The 16,636-nt window shown below is 43.5% G+C and overlaps 1 protein-coding gene across 4 annotated transcripts in view; it reads left to right on the forward strand.

Annotated features, from left to right (window-relative positions):
• Positions 1-16,636, forward strand: part of MARF1 (meiosis regulator and mRNA stability factor 1) — a 104,485-nt gene that overhangs the window by 56,044 nt on the left and 31,805 nt on the right. For all 4 annotated transcript variants that reach the window (XM_030213631.1, XM_030213633.1, XM_030213632.1 and 1 more), the window contains 3 exons: positions 2,798-2,940; positions 3,803-3,936; positions 15,628-15,830. In XM_030213631.1, coding sequence (XP_030069491.1) covers positions 2,798-2,940; positions 3,803-3,936; positions 15,628-15,830 — 480 coding nt within the window. The remainder of the gene's footprint in view (positions 1-2,797; positions 2,941-3,802; positions 3,937-15,627; positions 15,831-16,636) is intronic.

A 16,636-nucleotide genomic window follows, 5' to 3' on the forward strand; every position in this document is an offset into this window, starting at 1 on the left:
GCTGTTACATCGTAAGGCTTTTTTGTTAGAGGCCCCAAAAGGAAGCTATTTCTTTTTCTGCTGTTGAAGCTGATGGTGCTTCAGCATCAAAACGCAGGTGCATTCCAGATTTAGATGACTGAGAATCTGGTTAAGTTCTTTCTATACCTGCATTGGACCAGGGGAGGCCTTTAGGACGAGTCTAGTCTCCTTAGTGGGCACCACTGGTTAGGAATCTCTGAATTAGCGCTTCTGATTGATCTATGGTTCTAGCTGTATCCTCTAGGCATCTCTTATGGCTATGTAACTTCTGGGATAAGCTACTATTTGGTGAAGAGTTACAGATATTTGGTTAAAGGTTTAGGAGACACCAAGCCACAGAAGTTGCCTGAAGTTAAGCCCAAACCTTCTTTGAAATGAGGTTCTTCAAGACCCTGACTTAGGGACTCAAGTGGATATAGACCTGGGAAGTCTGGGAATTTTCAACAGTCTCATTTTCAGGCTCACAATTTCACCCTTTCTTTAAGAAAAGACAAAAAGGGAGTTACATATGTGCCTCATAGAAGAGGCTTGGGGAGACTAAGCAGCTCCAACTGCAACCTCCCTATCTGCTGGGCCTGCTGTCTTCCTGGTATTGCCCCTGTCTCTGTCCCATCCTATCCAGTATTGCCCTGTTTCTCTTACTTTTTTGAGCTAATCCAGCATTGCCTCTGTCTGTCTCTGCCCCCTACCATCCAACATTACTCAGTCTCCCTTTCTCATCCAGTATTGCCATGTTTTTCTTCCTGTTCTCTCATATTGCCCCCATCTCTCTCATTCCCCTACCCCACCCCTGCCATGCAGCACCTTTTTACTCTCTCCCTCCTGTTGCCATCTCCACTGGGCCCACAGTAGTAAACAAGCAGCGAAGACCATGGTTCTCTGTGCCCACTACTGCTTCCTCTGCTTGTCCTGGAAGTTTCCTATGTCAGGCCGGCGTTCTCTGATGTAAGTAACTGTGGCACGCATAGAACTGCGGTCCTGTATATCTTTGCTACTTGTTTACTAGCAGGCACATGGGAAATATAGGAAATGCTGCATAGAAGGAGGGGAGAGAGAAAAAGGGGCAATGCTAGAAGGTGGGAAGAGAGAAGCAGCGGCAATCCTGTTAGGTTATGCAAAAACTTGTATTCTGCAGATACCTAACCAGTTCTATGCGGATTACAGACTGGATAAAACAGCAATCCAGGAAGTAACAGTCTTAATATCTGACCCAGTCTATTTTAGTAATACATATTTGTTAAATAAAAAAGCTTTTAACATCTTTTGAAATACTATATAATTTGAAAGATGCTGGGGTAGGGGCAAAAAAGGAACAGAAAGAGACAAGCAGTGCTACATGCCATGGAGAGAGACACACACTGGAAATGGGGGTGGGAGAGGGCAGGAAGAGATGGAGAGGAGATGCTGGACAGAGGCATTACTGCATGGATGGGGAGAGAGATGGGGAACCAAAACAGTGGGAATGACCAGATGACTTGAGTATTTTCAACACTGATTCTCCTTTTATTGTAAAATGACAAGGAAAGTGACAAGCCACAAGAGGCTCAAGGATAAATTGCCACAAACTCGACATGGACCGTGTTTGGACAAAAGTGCCTTCCTCAGAAGTTTGTGGTTTCTTTTTTATTTTGAGGTTGTTTTTTTTTTTGGTTTGGGTTTTTTTTTTTTTTTTTTTTTTTTGGGGGGGGGGGGTTGTTTTTTTTTGTCATGTGTGATTTTAGCAGCAAGGAGTTGGCTTATGTAAGCTAAGTTGTTGCTTCTGTTTTACCTTTAAACTATACACCTGATCAGGTATGATTGATTTTCATAAATAGAAAACAGTTTTTTATTGATTCTGGTGTCCATTATAGTACATACAGTCCAAACCTATGTTAAGTACAACAGGAACTGATACATTTCACACACACAAAAAAAAAAAATAAAGTTCATAGGAAATCATCGCTGTTTCTATATCAGGTTCTCTTTTGTGGCATTGAACACACAGTTTGCTATTATAAGTCATTCTGAAGGTAGGCAATATATTAAATATGATATCTTTGTATTACACTTTTTATAAGTTAATAATTGATAGGAAAATTAATCAAGTGATACTCTTTTCTTTTCTTTTTTTTTTAATATCTACATGTAATTTAAATATACCTTTTAGATTACTTTGGGGCCCTTTTATCAAAGGGCAATAAGGCTACTGCCAGGCTCACTCAGGAGCCCAGTGGTAGTTCCAGGTCTCATGCGCATCATTTCTGGTGCTCGAAAATACCTTTGTATGTTCTAGCGCTGAGTGACTTCCCTTCGTGCAGCATCACTCACTGCCCAATTACTCCTGGGTTACTGCCAGAGCCTTCACTGCGTCCTAAATAGGTGTTGGTTGGGGAGGAGGAGGAAGGCCACCACACTTGGCCCCAGACTCTGCATTGCACTATAGGAGTGTATCCTCTTCTTCATCCTAATAAGCCTGGCCCGGTTGGGGGGGGGGGGGGGGGGAGAGAGAGAGAGAAGGGTAGGGCAAACTTTAATGAAGTTATAAATTAACTGAAGTGGGAAATGAGAAAATAGTTTTATTTTTATAAACTAAAATTGAAAGATTTACATATTTTAATATGAAAATATATATTACAAATTTACCACGATTGCCATAGAATTTGCTACCGCTTGTCGTGTCTTCAGAGATCTGCTGCAGTAAACTGGGCAATCAGCATACAGTTCTCTAATTTTCTTGGTGTTAACTCAAATACGTATCACAGCACTTTGGATTTAAAATGTATTGTTTGGTTTACAGATTCTTGGCATGGGCTCAAAGCGCTTGTTAACACTTACCCACAGGGCGCAGGTAAAACGCTTTACTCAAGACCTTCTGAAACTTCTTAAGTCCCAGGCCAGCAAACAAGTTATTGTGCGAGAATTCTTACAAGCTTATCACTGGTAAGCACATTGGGGGGGGGGGGGGGGGGGGGGGGTTAACACATTCTGTAGTAGGTTCATGCTACCATTTTTACTCTTCACAATGAGCCTTGGGCTTCTCTCCCTACCCCATACCTCACACTATGGACCTGTAAGTTTGTTTTTGAAAGTACTCTGCGTGCCAGCTGAAATCCTTTTCTTTTATATCTCATTCAAGGAAGACACAAAGTACATGTGGGTGGAAGTGTAGGGCTGCTTTTCAATTAAAATCGTGCGATTAAAAGTAAGTTGTTAGTTTTTTTGGTTCCCCCTCACTTCATCTTCTTCTGTCTCTGGGCAAGTCACTTAACCCTCCATTGTCCAGAGTCATCAGGAGCTGCAGTTTTGGAAAAAAAATAAATAACATACCTTTTTAATTGAAATGCAGCCATAAAAAACTTAAAGAATAAAAAGTAATGAAAAGATAAATACAAATTGAAAAGTTACAAATTGAAGAATTTAAAACAGTATGCCGAATAGCTATAAAACAGCCTTACAAGTTTGTTTGTTTATTTATTAGGATTTATTTACCGCCTTTTTGAAGGAATTCACTCAAGGCGGTGTACAGTAAGAATAGATCAAGCATGAGCAATAGGCAATTAGAGCAGTAAAAATATTCGAACAACAATGCAAAGTATGGCATGGTATACTACTTGCAATGACAACACAGTATGTACTAGAATATTATAATTGGTAGTGAAGGGTAAGGCAAAGTTGTAACATATAGATGAGTAAGAAAGTAGGAAGAGTTTTCAGTCTATTTCAGAAAAGCAAGTCTAATTTTTATCTGAACAGGGGACAGAGTCGCATAAAACTTTTCATTATTTCCCTGCATTTTTTGAAGGTGTTTCTCAAGAGACTGGGACATTACAGAATATGGTGTATGTGAATTGGTTGATATTCTATCGGAAATTCCAGATACTGCAATCTGTGTATGTCAGAAAGACAATGAAACGGTGGTTTCTATCCCAAAAAGGGGTAAGCAAAACTTCCTTGTCGTGGTTAAAAAAAAGAATGTATATAGCTAGCTTTCCTAATGAAGAGATGGCTGGGAAAACTGGAAAGTTATTTTTACAAAATTAAAGGTAAAGGAAACAACTAAAGCTAGTAATTCTTTCCCTTGGTAAACATTGAGCTGCCATCTGCCCTTTCTATCAGATAAAGGACAATATTGATTTTAAATTGATTCTCACTATTATGGGGAGCTTTTTCTTGACACAACGCCTAAGATGAAAGATGTACACAGAATCCAGGCAGCCACCTTGCCATGCAGGCAAATGCCTTCTTGTAAACAGGACTGGCCACTTCCCCCCCCCCCCCCCCCCCCGAATCATTTTAATTATCTTGTAATTAGATACACTGGTTCTGTAGCAGTATTGCTGGGTTTAATGCAGAGGCAGCACTTCTAGCTTCTAGTTGGGGTTGCAAGTCATATCTCAACAGCAATAGCTAGCATCCAGACCTAGGGTTCAAGTTAACTGGGTTGCAGAAGGAACCGTAGTTCCTGGCAGCTGATGACTGAGATGTGGAAGGGATATATAGATAAGATGTAGCATTTTTCACCCATGGAGCACTACTTTTGACAGTGTTTAACTGGCTTAAGCAAGTGAGCCTTGTGTAACTATTTTAATTGCTACAAATTTTGAGTTATGATAGTTCAGATTTGTGGTTATTTGAGGCAGAGGTTCCCTAATGATTTGAGTTTTTCACATTTTGTGCTTTTTTTCCGGATCTCAAGTGATTTGCTATGTAGTATTAGAAGATGATTTTGTTTTGTGCCTTTGCATGGTTGGTGTCTCACATATGCAGCATGCACAAAGCTGTGGAGTTTGACTTAAGCTACACGTTTATTTCAAATTCTAGCCCTTCCAGTTAGGACTTTAATTTGTATGTATTTATTTTATTGCACTTGATATACCGCAAATAGATCAAATACTGGTGACCAAACGGTTTACAATAAAAATAAATCAAAGCTGTCTATGGAGGGATTAGATAAGAGGGGGAGGGGAATCAGCAAAGAAAGTGAAGAGAAAGGAAGGAAAGATGTAGTTCTTACCTGATTTGTATACCTAATCCTCTCTGTCTCTTTCACCTTAAATATGTATTTCTCTTCCGGAATTGGTGATCACCATTATGGAAAATGTAAGCCACATTGAGCCTGCAAATAGGTGGGAAAATGTGGGATACAAATGCTACAAATAAATAAATACTAAGTGGGAAATAGATACAAGAGAAAAGAGAGGTTTTAAGCTGAGTGGGAGTTGGAAAAGACGATGGACTCGCATTTATGGGAGTTGGGAAACACGATGGACTTGCATTTATAAGAGTTGAGAAAGAGCCCATTATCTTTGAGCAAAGAAGAGACGGAATTGAGACGGGAATTCAGCACAGTGAGGGGTAAAGAGGGTTAAGAGACAAGCTAAAAGAATTTGTATGTCATCCGCGTAGCAGAAAGGCAGACAGCCTTATTCTTGAATAACTTTCAGAAGTGGGGCCAAAAAGGTATTGAAGAGAGCAGGGGAAGAGGAAGAACCCTGAGGACACCAGATTGGAGAGAAAAGGTAGCAGAGAGCGAGCCTAGGTGTAAAAGTTGGAAGGAGCAGCCGGAGAGGTGACTAGAGAACCAGGAAAGGACAGAGCCAGAGATCTTATAGAACGAAGGCAACAGAGAAGGAGAGAGTGATCAACTAGATCAAAAGTTGAGGATAGGTTCAGGGAGACAATGATAACAAAGTGGTGCTGCTCAAAAGCAGCCCGGATAGTGTCATGCAGGGCCAGGAGAAGGGTCTCCGTACTAAGGCCGACCCGAAAGCCGGCCTGAAAAGGCTGTAGAACATTAGACTGTTCCATAAAAGATTCTAATTGAATAAAAACTAGCTTGTCTAAGAGTTTTTCAAAAAAAGGAAGGATGGAAGTTGGAGGGTCCAAATGAGGGTTTTAAGGAGGGAGGTAATCAGGGCATGCTTCTAGGGAGAGGCTAGCTTGAAATAGGGCCGGGGGGGGGGGCGGAGTAGGGGAAAGGAGGGGTTGAGAGAGCCATTTGACCAGGTGTTCAGGCCATGGGTCAAGTGGGAAAGAAGAGGGGTTCAGTGATTGAAGAGCCCTAAGAACTGAAGGGGAAGAAAGGGAGTTAAGAAGACCAAGAAGCAGTGGGGGGAGGGGGCATGGGAGGACACCAGGAAACGGGGACTAGGGGGGGTGGAAGAGAGAGAGAAGAGCGTAGAAGGGTGATTTTAGAAGACCAGCCATCAGTGAGGGCTGAAAGAGGAAGCAGGGCAGGATCATAAGATGAAGATATGGTGGCAACAGGGGAGAGTTGATTAAAAACTCTGAAAAGAGCTTGAGGGTGATTCGAAGCCAAGGTGACGTGCGATCGAAGTACTTACGTTTGACAGTTCTAGTAGCTATGTGATAAACTTGTGAAGGCGGGTTTGAAAGCACGAAAAGCAAGAAGGGGAGTGAACTTTGTGCCACAGACATTCAGTGCAATGCAACTGGGACAAGCAGATGTAGCTGGGGAGAGAACTAGGAGGAGTGAGAAGAGGAGGTAGCAGGAATTACAAGAGAAGGAGCATGAAGATCAAGAACCCTTGGGTAAGAGGAGTTTAAGTCAGAAGCCCAGGTGGTTAGAGAATCTGAGAGTTGATGGGGAGAGGGATGGAAGAGCAGCAGCATTATGGTCAATTGAGACATCTGTTAAGGTAACAAGTTGTAGATGGGGCAGGGTGGGTGACGGAGGGGTGGAGAGATGGGAAGAGAGAAAGTGAGAAGGAAATGATTGGTCCAAGGGAGATGAAGGCATATGGCAATAGAAAAGAATGGGAAGCGGTAAAGACTAAATCAGGAGAGTTCCTGGCTAAGTGATTAGGGAAATTAACGTGTTGAACAAGGCCAAGACCATCGGAGATGGACAAGATTTTGAGTGCATTGCGAGACAGAGAGGAGGAGAAAATGCAGGCAACACCTCCACGACAATATGGCAAAGCAAGCAGGCATTGAGTAGGCCAACATGCAGCAGATCTAGAGAAAGGGTCAAGGGAAGAGTGGGACAAGGGCGGAGGGGAACTAGACAGCGGCCAACAGGTGAGGGATGTAAAGGACGAAATGGGCACGGACGAATAAGGAAGGGAATCAGACTGTGAACATAGTACAACAGGAGGAAGTGAGATGAGACAAAACGACTTGCAAGTTAATAAAAAAAGAAACAGAGTACATTGAAGAATGGCAGAGAGGGCACCTAGGAGTCACCCAAGGAGGCGCCCCAAGGAGCCCGACCTGCTGTTTGGTCACACTCCTTTATCACACACCACTGATGCAAGTGCCTAGAAGCTTGATGGCAGATATAGCCTTTGGAGAGTGATGTAACCTTCAGCGGGAAGAGGCAGAGAGTTGGGAGCAGGCACAGAGAGAGCAGCAGAGCCAATAGGAAGCCTGAGGAAAACAGAGAATACAGAGATGAGGTAACAAGGATATCATCATAAACTATATCCACACACACAGATGGTTTGTCGTAATGGGAGGGAATGTCGCCATCAAGGCCAACCTCTTTTTGTCTTTACACAAAACACAGTTCCTTAGTGTCTGTTCAAAACCATTCCCAATGAGTGTATATGCCCTCTACCAGCATGTGGAGTAACTGAGAACTACTAGTAACTCTATTAAACTCTGTACATTCCTAGTATTTCTCAGTCTGCTCAGCAGATAGTAGTCCTGTCTCAGTGAGCCTTTTGGGCTAACTTAAAAAAAAAAGCTACAATAGAGATTGGATAACTTTGGTGGGGGTGTTGAAAGATCTTTTTGCCTGTCTGCTGAGGAGCTATACTTGGTCAAGGGCCCTAGGAGTGCACACTCCATGCTGCAGGTGCCTCCATTCAACGTCACTGTTTGCCTTGGCCCCCTCTCCCTTGCCATAGAGAAGGATTCCCTAAGGCTCTCTCGGAGCAGGAACAGAGCAACTGACTGTTAGCAGAAAATAAAAATAAAGCATTCATCAGTTCCTTCCAGAGTCTGCTTCCTGCCCGGTGCTGCGGTCGGAGGAGGTATTTTCTATACTGTTTAATGGCCAAAGGATTGAGAGGTCTTCCTTCATGGACGCGTGCTTGGTAGATGGCGGCTCCCTTGGGGAAAGGGAACTGCATGGTGTCTCGCAGCAGTGGTTTGTGTCGCATGCGTGAAGAAGTGTCAGTGGAAGAGTCAAGGTTAAATGGTCAGTATTCTCAATGAAGAAAAGTCGATAGTGAGGTTCCCCAGGAGTCTGTGCTGGGACTGCTGCTTTTAACAGATTTATAAATGATCTAGAGATGGGAGTAAATAGTGAAGTAATTCAATTTGCTGACGAGACAAAGTTATTCAAAGTTGTTAAATCACAAGAGGTTTGTGAAAAATTATAAGAGGACCTTACAAGACTAGGAGAGCGGCGTTAATGATACGTTGAAACCCTCTCCTCAGTGTGCGGTGGTGGCTACGAAAGCAAATAGAATGTTAGGTATTATTAGGAAAGGAATGGAAAACAAAAATGAGGATGTTATAATGCCTTTGTATCGCTCCATGGTGTGACCGCATCTCGAATATTGTATTCAATTCTGGTCACCGCATCTTAATAAAGGTATAGTGGAATTAGAAAAGGTACAGAGAAGGGCAACGAAAATGATAAAGGGGATGGGACGACTTCCCTATGAGGAAAGGCTAAAGTGGCTAGGGCTCATCAGCTTGGAGAAAAGACGACTGAGGGGAGATATGATAGAGGGCTGTAAAATAATGAGCGTATTGGAACGGTAGATGTGAATTGCTTGTTTACTCTTTCCAAAAATACTAGGACTAGGGGGCACGCAATGAAACTACAAAGTAGTAAGTTTAAAACGAATCGGAGAAAACGTGTAACTAAACTCTGGAATTTGTTGCCAGAGAATGTAGTAAAAGCAGTTAGCTTAGCAGGGTTTGAAAAAGGTTGGGATAGCTTCCTAAAGGAAAAGTCCATAGACCATTATTTAAAATGGGGAAAATCCACTGCTTATTTCTAAGGTAAGCAGCATGAAATGTATTGTACTTTTTTGGGATCTTGCCAAGTACTTGTGACCTGAATTGGCCACTGTTGGAAATGGATGCTGGGCTTGATGGACCTTCAGTCTGTCCCAGTATGGCAATACTTACATTCTTATGGACTTTACTTCTTTTTCTTTTCTTTTTTTTATTTATACGTTTTATTACACTCGTACACCTCTATAAGTGACACTACACAAAATTGGAAAATGTATTCCTAAAAGTTATATAAAACAAATTAACTAGAAATATAATCACCTTAACAACCACAATAATTCTTAGAAATTTGATCCAAGAAGAAAAAAAATAGATATATATCTAGTAAATAACTATATTAGATACAGCAAATTCACTCTGGTTACTTATCCTAAGCTATCTTTCAGTGCTTCATCTGCGATTAAACTGTTAAATTAACTTCTTCTTTACTTAACAAAAATTTTTCTAGTTGTTTAGGATCAAAGAATTGAAATTGTTTAGTTTGAAATATTCGGCATATACAGGGAAATTTAAGTACAAAATTTGCACCTATCGCCAAAGTCCTCATACGTAAGGCTAAAAAAGCCTTTTGTCTTTTCTGTGTTTCCCTAGACAAGTCCGGATAAATTCTTATTTTAGATCCCAAATAATTAGTTTAAATGACGAAAGGAAAGTTTCTGGAATGCATCTCTGTCCATTTCCAGGGCAAACAAAGCCAGCATAGTTGTTCTTTGAGTTATAGTCTCTAAAGAAGATTCCAAAAAGGATGTGAGGTTCATTGCTTCTCCTGCTTGGGGTTGTAACATTCCTACTGTTTTTTTGATATTGGTTTGTAAATAAAACGCCCGAATTATAGGTGGCAATGACTCCTCTGACATATCCAAAATTTCTACCAAATATTTTTTAACCATTTGTATCGGTGTTATTAAAGGTGATCTAGGAAAATTAGTCAGCCTCAGATTCAGCCTCCTGGATTGGTTCTTTAAATATTCTAGACGTCTGGAAGTGAAATTCCTCTCCCTTAATGAAATTTGTCCCACAAGTTCCAATTTCTGAGTTCTTTCAACTAGTGATTTCACTACCGAAGCTTGTTTAGTAATTTCCCGTGTTTGAGTAAGAGCAATCTCAGAAAGAGTCTTAATTATATTAGTATTTTTAAGTATCAACGATTGTAGAGAAGATTGCATAGTAAAAGTCAAATCCCAGAGTGACTCTGTCACTACAGCCGGTTTTTCCATTCTCTCCATAGAAAAAACAGGGAGAGGAGCGTTAGCAGATTGTTCCAGTGTACTCACTATCTGTGAAGACAGCACAGGTACCGGCATCGCTATTCCTCCAATCTGTTGATGTTTAATCTTTCACTCAGTATGGGCAAGTTCCCTCCTTGCGCTGGTCTCATCTTGGAGACTGAACTGCAAGACTTGTCTCCATACTTCCCGTTCCTGGTTCGGGAGGAGCCGCACGTTTGACGGGGCTCAGGGAGACCCCGTCTGCACTGTTAGCAGACTCCAATGCGCCTGCATCGACAGCAGGAGTAGAAGCCAACCTGGGACCCAGCATGACTCCAAACTGTTCGAAAGTCGCTTGTTGAAGTTGGTGAGTCCCGGCAGGGGTTGAGGGATTCTCCCTGACTTTGCCTCTCCTTTTCCCCATTTCAGCAGTAGGAGAGGAACCCCCTTCAGCAGCGTTTTTGTCGCCGGTCAGGGCACATCTGGCGCTGTATCTCGAACCGCCGCCATCTTGGATCCCGATTACCACGGTCTAACTGGTTCCAGACTTCTACATCAAGCCTTTTGCTTAAAGCAGGGTTTGCCTGGCTCCTCAGCTCAAACCTTTGGTGTCTCAGGACCAGCCAGAGCTCTCTGGGGCAATGCCTGCATCTCATGGGGTTAGAGCAGGATGAGCTGTGATTTTCACAGCTTCTCAGGTTGAAGAGAGGTTCTACAAGAGGAGGATTGGCCCCAGGACCTCCCGGAAGATGGGTCTGAGCCTTCGCTGGGAGATGATCCTTCAGTAGTCGGGATTTTTTCACAGGTAGGGGCTGCCCCTATTGACCTCCAAGGTTTTGTGCTGCTTGGGGCTGGAAGAGGAGAAACCTTTGACTCTAAGGAAGGGGAATCCCTTACTGAAGGGCACCCGCAACCAAAGTGCTTCCATTTAATGAGGACATGAAGGACCTTGTTGAGGCACAGTGGCAACACCCGGAGGCACCTCTCATGGTTGCCAGAACTATAGCCCACCTTTACCAGCTTCCAGCGGAAGAGCAGGACAGGTTTCTTTTGCCTAAAGTAGACACCTTGGTTACAGCTGTGACTAAGAAATGGCTGTCCCAGCCAAGGGTGGTGCAACTCTCAAGGATCCCCAGAATCATTGCATTGAGGCTCTTAAGCAATCCTTTGAGGTTTCTGCTCTGTCCTTGCAAGCTGCGATCTGTGGTGGTTATGTTGTGCGAGCCTGCTTCTGATAGGCGGACAATCTGCCAGATGCCCCAGGTGAGGCGTCAGATAATATCTGTTTGGAGCTGGGGATGACATTTATGGTTGATACCCTATATGATTTTGTTAGGGCCTTGGTGAAGTCATTGGCCTTGCCTGTGGTGGATTGCCATTTTCTCTGGCTCCATTAGTGGTCGACCAACGTAGTGTCCAAGGTGCGTCTGAATCAGTTGGCCTTTCAGGAGTGGGAGCTCTTTCAAGAAGTTGGTGAAAGATTAGGGTGAGTCCAAGGTTCCTCGATTGGAGCAGATCCTGGGCAAGTTTTGAGGGGAATCTCTAGGGTTCAGTTGGCTCAACTTACTTGTCTAGGATGGTTTGCTAGTTCGCATCGTGGATGTTTTTGGGCCAGGTCTCAGTCCTTTCAGTCTTTTTGAGGTGGCCAACATGGGGGTCATGAGAGAGATCAAGGAGCTTTCTGTTCTGCCTATGCAGCACAATGAAGGTTTGGGGGCCCATTCTCTGCATCCTTCCATTGGGGGACAATTAAAATATTTGTACTGAAGTTGAGCCCGGATTATGACAGATCACTGGGTCCTAGATGTTCTTCAGTTCGGCTACCTTCTGGAGTTTCATCATCCTCTTCCTGACCTTTTCATGGTGTCTACATGCAGGGCGACACAGAAGGCAGTCTGTGTGCAGTAGACTGTGGATAACTATTGGATGCTGGACACAATAGTTCTAGTCCCTCTGGCCAAGACAGGTTCTGGCAGGTATTCCATCTACTTTGTGATGCCCAAGAAGGAGGGGTCCTTTTGTCAGATCTTGGGCCTAAAGGGCATCAACAGAGCACTCAAGTTGATTCCTTTTTTGCATGGAAACCCTGTGGGAGGTCATAATGGCTGTGTGCAAGGAGGAGTTTCATACTTCTCTGCACCTGTCCAAAGCTTATCTGCACACTCCCATCCATCCAGACCATTGCAATTTTCTGCACTTTGTGATTCTAGGGTGCAACTTATAGTTCAAGGCCCTCCCTTTTGGCCTAGCCACAGCACTGAGGACCTTCTCGAAAGTGATGGTCGTGGGAGCAATTCTTCTGTACCTGGACAACTGGCTGATTCGAGCCAAGTCCCATGAGGAGAGCAGGGGCCACCTCTCATGTGATCAGTCTGCTTCAGCATATCGGCTGGATGGTTAACTGACAAAAGCAGGCTCACATCCATGCAGTCCTTGGAGTACTTGGGAATCAGTTTCCGTTACCATCTTGGTCAAGGTGTTTCTTCCAGCATTCCGGATCTTGAAGATTCAGGCACAGGTGTAACATCTGGTCCATTGTGTGTGTCCAGCTGCTTGAGGTATTTTGCAGTGTTTGGATCTATGGCAGCCTTGAGAGATCTTGCAAGTGTTGGGATCCATGGCTGCAGCGGTCGAGGTAGTGCTATGAGCGAGGGCACATATGCACTCTCTGCAGCAGGCGCTGTTGTCCTGGTGGTCTCTGATATCAGATGACCTTCATTCCTGTGTGCACTTGAGGCAGCCAATGTGGGACAGTGTCCTCTGGTGGCTGGACACTACCAGTTTGTCGAAGGACATGGACCTGGAGCCTCCAGATTGGACATTGGTGACAACAGATGCCAGTCTCTCCAGTTGAGGGGCGTATTGTCAGAGCCAGTGGTCTGCCAAGGAGATGCAGTGGTCCATCACTCACCTGGAGACCAGAGCCATTCGATTGGCTCTTGTGGCCTCTCAGACTCTCTTAATTCACAAGGCAATTAGGGTTCTCTTGGAGAATGTGACAGCTGTGGCATAGGGATGAGGAATTGCCTCTGACAGTGGAGACAGCCAAGCTTGATATCCTTGGCTGAACAGAGGCCGGGTTGTGCTTGTAGCCCTGGATTGGCCCAGACACCAGTGATAATGGCAATCTGGTACAGTTGGTGCTCGGGGAGCCCCTTCGGTTGGCTCAGATGGCCCCTCTTCACTTGTTGGGGGTCTGTCACTGTGCCAGACATGGGTCAATTATTGCTTATGGTGTGGCTCGTGACCGTGCGTGATTGTTGAAGAAAAGCTATTCAGCAGAGGTCATCTCCACTTGTTTAACTGTAGGAAGTGTTCTTCTTCCTTAGCGTATGTGAGGGTTTGGCGTATCTTTGAGGACTGGTCTGACAGCAGTTTCTTCAGGATGGTTTGGAGAAGGGTTTGACCCTTTTGTCTCTGATTTTGCACTTGGTGCTGCTGTCAGCTTTTCGGGGTCTGATCCAGGGCCAGTTGATCGATAGCCCTCAATCCTGATGTGTTGCACTTTTTGCAAAGGTGACACACTTGAGGCCTCCTTTTCATTCTGTCATTCTCCTTTGGATTTGAACCTCATGTTAGCCTAGTTGAAAGCACCCTTTGAATCCTTGAGCTCACCTGCCTTGAAAAATCTCTCCCTTAAGGTTGCCTTCTTGGTGGCCATTACTTCTGCTCACTGGGTCTCTTAGTTACAGGCTCTGTAGGGAGCCCTTTCTAATCTTTTTTTTATTTTTTTTCAAGGAGAACATGATGTTGCATCCAGTTCCATTGTTTCTGCCAAAGGTCATTTCTTCTTTTCACCTGAACCAGGCTATCACTCTTCTGGTATTTTGCAGGGAGGATTCAGCAGGTCCTCTCTTTCGGTTGGACATGCAGAGGGCCCTCCGTTTATTTGCAAAAGGCAGCTGAGTTTCGAAAATCAGTCTCTTTTCTTTGCAGGCCAGAGAAAGGGTGAGCAGCTTCTAAGGCCACGATTGCCTGGTGGATCAAGGAGGTTATTTCCTGTCTGTACTTACTTGGTGACAAGAGGGGTCCCTGATGTGTTGAGGGGGCATTCCACAAGAGCCTAGTCTGTCGTGGGCTGAGCAGGCCTTCATTCCCATTCTGAACATTTGTAGAGCAGCCATGTGGGTGTCTCCACATTCCTTTGTGGATATTTAGGCCAGGAGAGAAGCAGACTTCAGTGCTACGGTGCTGGCTTGAGGTTTGTCTGTATCCTGCCCTTGTTGTGTACTGATCTGGTACTTCCCACTCATTGGGAATGGTCTGGAGCAGATGCTAAGGAAGGAGAAATTAGATCCTACCTTCCAATTTTCTTTTAGTCTCCCCAGATCTTCCCGAACCCTCACCTGCTGCTTCGTCTGCATTTCTTCTGTTTCTCATAAGAACATAAATGTTGCCATACTGAGACAGGCCAAAGGTCCATCAAACCCAGTATCCTGTTTCCGGTAGTGGCCAATCTAGGTCACAAATACCTGGCAGATCCCAAAAGAGTAAAACGGATTTTATGCTGCTTAAAAACATAAGAGTAGCCATACTGGGTCAAACCAATGGTCAATCTAGCTCAGTATCGTGCTTCCAGCAGTGGCCAATCCAGGTCACAAGTACCTGGCAGAAATCCAAATAGTGGCAACATTCCATGCTACCAATCCCAAGGCAAGCAGTGGCTTCCCCCATGTCTATCTCAATAAAACTATGGATTTTCCTCCGAGAACTTGTCCGAACCTTTTTCAAATTCAGAGCTTAACTGAGTGAAAAAAATATTTCCTCCTATTTGTGTTAAAAGTATTTCCATGTAATTTCATTGTGTTCCCTTGTCTTTATATAAAGAGTGAAGAATTGATTCACTTTTTCTCTTTCCATTTTGGTTGCACCAGCACAGGGGCAAGGTTCTGGACTCTGAAGAGGTCTCTATAACGCTGAAGAAAGCACTGGTGATACAAAAAAATATATATATTTACAGGAGACAGTGGATATAAATTGTTAATCAATAGGGAGAGAAAAGAGAGAAACAAGTTAGGAATACCTGTGTCTTGACATGAGGCATCACTGTTCAGTCTCAGACAGGCATGTCACTGCTGCGTTTTCACGATGGTTGTTCTTTTCCTCTCGGGTGTTTGCTTCTGTTGTGACGTCACTAGTAGTTCTTAGTCTCTTCATCTGCTGGTAGGAGGGCATATACTCATTGATTGTGAATGGTCTAGAGCAGTGTTTCCCAAGTCGGTCCTGGAGTACCCCTTGCCAGGTTTTCAGGATATCCACAATGAATATGCATAAAAGAGATTTGCCTATAATGGAGGCGAAAGAAAATTTAGCAGGTAAGATCGCATTTCTCCATCCATTTTTAAGACTGTATTTTTTTATGTGGGAAAGAAAACATACTCTCCTATTTTTTTTAATGTTTTTTTTTTGTTTTTTTACATTTAAGAGCGTACCCCTGATGAAATTCAAAGGACAAAACAATTTGCCAAGGAGTTAATCGACTTGTTGCGTCATCAGCCTCATTTCCGAATGCCATTTAATAAATTTATTCCCTCCTATCATCACCACTTTGGCCGGCAGTGCAAACTTGCTTATTATGGATTCACCAAGCTTTTGGAACTTTTTGAAGCCATACCAGATGTCCTGCAAGTAAGTAAGGATTAAGATTTTTGAAGTATGTGTTTGGTTTTCAAACTTTGAACTCGTATGAGTTTTATCCACTCCCCACTTGCCTTTTCATGGTTCGTCTTGCCTGAAGTAGTAGTAGTTGACAATTTAAGTGTACACCAAAACATTTAAAGGAGTTGGTATTCAGTGGAAGTTATCTGGTTAGGAACAGCTCTTACCTGTGGAGGAGTGGCCTAGTGGTTAGGGTGGTGGACTTTGGTCCTGGGGAACTGAGGAACTGAGTTCGATTCCCGGCACAGGCAGCTCCTTGTGACTCTGGGCAAGTCACTTAACCCTCCATTGCCTGCCGCATTGAGCCTGCCATGAATGGGAAAGCGCGGGGTATAAATGTAACTAAAATTAAAATAAGTCTCGCTGACTAGGTCCATACCTGGATTTCCAGTGGCACTGCCTGTGGGTAGAAGGCAAAGCAAAGGCAGAGTCAGGAGTGTTATGTTTAGTGGTTATATGCAGGTAACTATCCAGATAGTTAGGATTTGTTATATTCTGTGCATTCTCAGGATATTTCTATGTTTTCTGAGTTATTTGGGGTTTTTTTTTTTTAATTTCTAACCATGTTATATTTTTAGAGCGATGAGCGTATTTGCTCAGGAACTTTTATATTTATTTTTTGTTAATAGATAGTGACCTGAACTTTATTATTGTATACTGTTTTGATTGTCTTGGCAGATAGATGTTGTGAAGAGACAGTGTTTTAAGCCTGCAGCAAAATATCCAATACATTTTACATTTGTTCTGAAGTGTATTTCTCCTGTTTGGCCAGAGGT

This window comes from Microcaecilia unicolor, chromosome 8, assembly GCF_901765095.1.
Source record: "Microcaecilia unicolor chromosome 8, aMicUni1.1, whole genome shotgun sequence".
NCBI classification, from domain to species: Eukaryota; Metazoa; Chordata; class Amphibia; order Gymnophiona; family Siphonopidae; genus Microcaecilia; species Microcaecilia unicolor.